Raw genomic sequence first — 6,229 nt, forward strand, 5'->3', positions numbered from 1 at the left:
CTCAAAATTATTACTTTCTTTGCCATTTCTTGCCTGACCTGTTGAGCAGCAACCCCCCCCAGCCACATTCCATTTCTGTAGTGAATCCAGCTATTGAGTTTTCAGTCATCTGATCTCACTATAGTTTGGCTCAGAGCCACCCCAAAACATGCACTTGTATATTTTCCACTCATTCTAACACAGATTCTAAAACTGATACTGATATTACCAGTCCATGTGATGCACACGGGTTTTCTGCTGCAAAAAGTTTGTAAAATGAGCTGGTATTCTTTTTCGTGTAGCAATCGTTTCGGTTTTTTTCCATCTTCTCATTGATGTGCCGCAAGGAAAACACACACATGGCAGATCTGAGAGAGCCGCTGTCTTTGTTTACTTTGCTGAAGAGTGCGAGGAGAACTTTGTCATCTGAGAGAGCATCTGTAGTTTGTCTCTGCTGAGCCATGCTCTCAGCCAGCTCTTCTCCTGGGGTAGTGACGTAAGCAGAGTGACAGTGGTCATAGGCACCATCGTCATCTTTGCAGCCCAAGTCCATCTCGAAGTAGGAATAATAGTGGGCGTCGTCTTTGCACAGCCGCGCGATCAGCGTGCGGTTATTGACGGGCTGTTTCTCTTGCTGATTAAAAATAAAATAAACGTAATTTTTATCCTCAAAGACAGCCACAAATTGCTGTGTGCTCGATGAGTGATAGGCTGACTTAACAGCTGCCGAGTCTGTATACATTTCAAAAATGTCTTTCCCATCCCTTTCGTAGAGCTGCCGAGTGCTGATTATTATCCCGTTATCGTTTGGTCCGTTCCCTTTCCCAACAAACAGCACTCGGTCGTTATTCAAGGAAGTGATCAGTCCCACAGTTGATACATTCTCATCGTTGCTTGCTACAAAGGACTTTTCTCCGCTACTGTCTACGTAATGCTTCACATTGTTAATGTCTTTTAGATCTCTGATGGCACAGATTCCCTTAAAAAGGCTTCCACACACCACAATTGTTTTATCCACCTTGTTCAGCAACAATAATTTGTTGTAATTGTCAGTCATTACTGCCTCTTTACACTGATTTTCATCAATGGGAGGTGTGCACTTTTTGTTGTCCTTTCTTGGACCTGTTTCTACAGACCTTATTACATCCAGGTTTTCTGTAAGCTGATACAGAGCATTTACCACTCCCAAATAGATTATCCCAGTGTCATTATCCACTGTTAGATGATTCAGCTCTGTAGCACTCTGAAAATATTTCAGTTCCTCATTTCTGGATAAGGTGATGCAAAAACAGCTCCAGATGCTCAGTTTCCAGATCCATAAAGCCATTTCTATGTAATACCTAGAAAAGGAAAGAAAAGAACATGAAACAGCTTGAAAAATAAAACTACACAAAATTCAGCAACGTGAAGGTTTCTTTCTTTCTTTCATGATCTCAGACACAAAGACACTAATCCTTATGCATATGTAGGCATCATGAAGATTATGGAAAGCCTCATATCCTGTTAATTGCCTAGCAATTTAATATGTTGGGGAAGGATTAAACAAGTTCATATGTTTAAGTGATTGTCCTATAACCAATTAGATAATCAATCCTGTGATAAAGCACAACGAGAACGGGCAATTTTAAACAACACAGAATGCCAAGAAGTAGTAGTCCTTCTCCCGACAGCTTCATACCATGTGAATTATTTACCACTGAGGTTTTAAAACTGAGCTGGAGGATCCCAGTTTTTTGGGTGGCTCCTCCTTCATAAGGGGGGAGAACTTACACAACAGCGTTTAAGACACCTGGTGGTGCAGGGCTTTCCCAAGAAAGGAAAAAAACCTTCCACTGACTACAGTTAAGTCTGGATCTGGCTGCTGAGGCTCTTCAAGAAGGTGTTACACTCATCCTTCTTCAATGTAAAGCTGAAAGACAGCAATGCCCTTAATATGTCACGTTGCCTTTGGCTGCTGGTACGCATTACAGTCCAACACCTCAATTCACTAGAGCACTGCAGCTTAACAGTTTCAGATCTGCCTTAAGAACATCACTTAGAGTTTTATGAAATTAAGATTCTGTTATTGGGTTGGGCCCTTTTTCTTTTTCTTTCCCTCAGAATTTTTACTTCCCAAACAGATCACCTGGCTGTTTGAAATTAGAAAAAGACCTTCTGAAACTTCTAAGAAGGAGTCCAATTTTAACCTGAAGAGTTACACGAGAAGGGAAGTCCCAACTGGCTTCCTAAGCACAGAACATTTTGCCAATGTTTTCTGCAAGTGTTGAGTTCTGAGAGCAGAAAACAGAAGGTGGCATGCTTGGACACACCAGTGTTAGGGGGAAAAGACGAATACTGTTTGGGGGAAGTACTGCAAAATCAGCATGTTCCACAATATTTTGATTTTGAAAGTTAGCCATGTTACTCCATAGTCTGGTGAACAAAGAACATGTAAACCTACAGGGAATCTCAAGTTAAATCTGAAAATATCTAGAGCTATGAATAGAAAGGAAAGAAAAAAACACCCAGAAACGAAAAGAGAAATGCTTAACAAAGTAAACCTAACAGGCAAAAGCCTTGTAGGAGGAGGAAAATAGCAGAGAATGCCAAAATGAGAAATTGAAAAAATGAAAGAATAATAATAATACAGGAGCCACGCTCCCGTGTCAGCTCTAACTTGGATTTTGGAAGCAGCAATCGACTACGGTGCAATGTGAAAGAGAATTGCCTGAATCATTTATCCTAGATAACTAAGGTTGAATGTCCACAACAGGACTGCAAAATTTTGAGCAGGGAGGGAAGGACTCTTCTGAGCACAAGCCATCTGCGATCTCTCCAAACCACCCCAGCATTGCCAGGATTGCAGAAAGACAACTCCTGCCCCCCAGTATTGACTGCATTTTGCTCCTCTACAGAGAAAACAAGTGGGCAATGGAGAGAGCAGCTTTTCTAAAAGCAGAGTGACTCTAACATCTGAAAAGCCAAAACCCTACTAAATGTAATTCAGGGTAGTAACAAAGACAAAATAAAAGTCTAACTTTGATCTTGTTTTGCTAAAGCTCTTTCCATGTACCAAACTGAGTAGCTAACTATAAAATGAGGTCTAAGTACCTTACCGACAGCACAAGTCTAACTTTCTAATGATAGGTTGACCTCATATGACAGGGACCAAGAAAAGGCTAAGAATTATAACCCATTCTTCAGACATACAGACTTCAGCACATGCCTTGCAACACAATGGAGGGCTGGACCCTGCAACAACAACCTTAGACTCAGTCTCAGGAACCCAGAAGAATTCTGATATTATTTTTATGCCAGAAACCCCTTTTCTTCTCGTACCCAAGGACCTCAATTTTCTAAACAAGCTTTGATCCTAGCTTACATCTCCGTGACTAAATGGTGTATCATAATGCATGTCAACTAGCTTCAAATATTTTCCCCTACAGTTATCTGCAGTGAAATAAAAAAAACAGCTTGACATACTACTGCAATGTTGTTTCATAACAGTTTTATCATTCTGCTATCTGTTGCATAAGGATCAAACACCAAAGAATTCAGATTAATTTGTTCCTGTTTTTCCCACAAGGTAATTATTGTTAGATTATTACAATCTCTGCTCTCAGTCAAAAAAAGCCATAAATAGCTCTACTTACAAAATATGCCTCAAATGAATGGAAAGTAACTTATTGTATGTTAATTTCTGTGCTTAGTTCACCTTCATGTCTATTTATTTCAGAGAATTAAAAAATAATTTTGTCCATTTGTGGCACCCAGGACACAGAGGCTGCACTTGCAACACACCTGCCTTCATCTCACGGGCAGAACAAAGCCCTGCTGGACCATGCCAGAGCCACAATTCAAGGAAAAGTAAATTTTGCACCTCTAAACTAGATTCTTAGAGGAGTAATTAATCTCTTTGTACAAAAATGGGTAAAGCGTCCTCCCTACTATTTTTTGCCTTTTTTACTTATCAGATTTTTGACTTGTATTATTCAGAACTACATGCATTTTCCATTAAATCTGATTAATTCTTTTTTCGTGGCATTTACTCCCATGCCAAGCACCATCAGATTAGCTCAGATCTCCATGCAAGGTAACAGTTCTTCATTCTCCACACCTATTAGCTCATATCCTCCCCCCCCCTTCAAAACAAACATTAAACAAAAATTAAATATGCTATGGAAAATATCCAGAACTAAATTCCCATGCACTTTGCAAATGCCCGGCTTAAGGAAAGAAAAAAGCAAACAGACTGAAATCAGATGCACTAGAACTACAGCTCATTCTCACCTGATCTTAACTTCATCAGGAAGTAGCAGCTGGAGGAATCCTGCACTGACCAGCTGATGTGGTAAGAAGGACAGGGCTGCAATTAACACAGATGCCCTACTGAGTTAGGTGCTATGGAAATGTATCAAGGAACAGTTCCTGCTGTGAAAAAACCTGTTTTAAATGAATAAGCCATGGAAACACACAAGAAAATGAGTAAGAAGTTCAGGCTGGAGCATGGAATCTGAGATGTTCAGCATGGCAAATGTATTTCCAAAGGCTTAATCACATACTTTAACTACATGTGGGCCTCTGTGGCTTACTTAAAGTCATGCCCTGGTCCTGAGAGCTGACATACATCTTCTGACCTCAGTTTGCACTTTGTTTTAAGCCCCTGGCAGACTCAGGATAAAAGAAGCCAAATAGAGCAGTTGACTACATTGGTTTTCCCTCTCTCTCTAAGAAAGTCTTGTCTCCATCCTGCCTCTTGCTGCCCAGCCCCAATGACACCATCAGAATCAGCTTTATCGCTCTCCCGTCGAGATCACCTGAAGTGCAAAGCCATTTCCACTTTGGATCCCTCCCTTTTTCATCATTGCCTTTCCTAGATCTTCCCCCATCTCAAAATACACTCCTAATATACAACAATAATCTAAAAGCACAAAATGAGTTTCAAACTGACTTCACACTCCTATAAATACCTTTACGAATTAGCAGTAGGAACATGTTGACATGAGTGCGGCTGCTGTTTTTCTCCTTGACTCCACAATCCTCTGCTCTACCTGTATAGGGGAACCTTCAGTTTTTCAGCCATCCTCAGTAACTGTTCTTTAGCCTTTGATATAACTTTAGCTATATGTTACTTAATTTCTTACTTTTATTTTAGCTGAAGTGAAAGAATACCAAATTTTGCCTGAAACTGGAATAACTGAGAACTAAACCAAATGTTATTCCAAAAAAGGATGGACAAGAAAGTCTTCAGCAAAGGAATAATATCATCAGTTTAGCTTCTGTTGTGTTTTTGCAGAGCTGATCTTCACTAACTATATATGCATATATGTATATACACTGAATTAACCTCTGACTCATCCAGACAAACTTCTGTTACTTGAAATTCTGGGTCTTAGGGACAAACACTTCTGACAAGAGAGGCTTTAACAGTAAGTGATGCAGAGTACTGTAGTTCTCCCTGAAAACTTTCCCCTAATGAGGGAGATCCCAGAAGATCCAAAAGACCCTGAAATTGGAAAAAAAAATGGTAAAAGTTGCAACACTAAGAAGGTAAAAATGCAAAGAATGCTCTCAAATGATATATATATATTTGGGGAAAGAGGAACGAAAAGAGATTTTCTCTCTTTTCTCTCATTTTGAGTATTTTGCTTTTAGCTTCTAATATACTTTCCATGAGTCAAAAAGAATTCAGCTTTCCTTTATAAGCTCTAAGGAATCTATAGCAGAAACTGGAGAATGCGTGAGGCATGGGATGAGCAGATTTTCAGTTTGGATTTCAAAGTTTCTACTTCTGTAGGAACTCTAGGGAAATGTAAGCGCTCTCCTCCCTAGCTATTTTTATTACTATTTCCTAAAACCACTGAACGATGCAGCTCACTGGTTCAGAGACAGCATCACCTGGAAAAACACTCTGCAGGATTCCAACCTACTTCCTAAGAATATGACAACATGCTGGAAAGGCTCTGGAGATAGAAAAATTACTTCTTTTGTAGACTATGGCATAGGTCTAAAATTTTAGTAGAACCAACGAGGATAGTGAATACTGTGAGGGGTGTCCATCCCTTCAGTTGTCATGGTTTGCTGTTAGCAGATGGGACCTATGTAAGCTGCAGGAGGTCACTTTGAGGAGAATGAAAAACCTAGATCTATGTCATTGGAAGTTGTAGTAGTCTGTACTGCTCAAACATAAAAGGAGTAATTTTCCTTCTCTTTCACTGCTCCTCAAAACACAATTTGCTAAGATCTATCATAGAATCCTTTAGGTTGGAAG

At 39.8% G+C, this 6,229-nt stretch overlaps 1 protein-coding gene across 1 annotated transcript in view; it reads right to left on the minus strand.

The window, feature by feature from the left end:
* The window catches only part of LOC103770489 (plexin-B2-like), a gene marked incomplete at its 3' end in the record, with an annotated part of 28,609 nt that extends 27,303 nt beyond the window's left edge, over positions 1–1,306 (minus strand). Inside the window, exon 1 of the mRNA XM_008937749.1 lies at positions 209–1,306. Coding sequence (XP_008935997.1) covers positions 209–1,306 — 1,098 coding nt within the window. The remainder of the gene's footprint in view (positions 1–208) is intronic.
* Between the last annotated feature and the right edge of the window lie 4,923 nt (positions 1,307–6,229).

Source organism: Merops nubicus, unplaced genomic scaffold (genome assembly GCF_000691845.1).
Source record: "Merops nubicus isolate BGI_N331 unplaced genomic scaffold, ASM69184v1 scaffold893, whole genome shotgun sequence".
In the NCBI taxonomy this organism is placed as follows: Eukaryota; Metazoa; Chordata; class Aves; order Coraciiformes; family Meropidae; genus Merops; species Merops nubicus.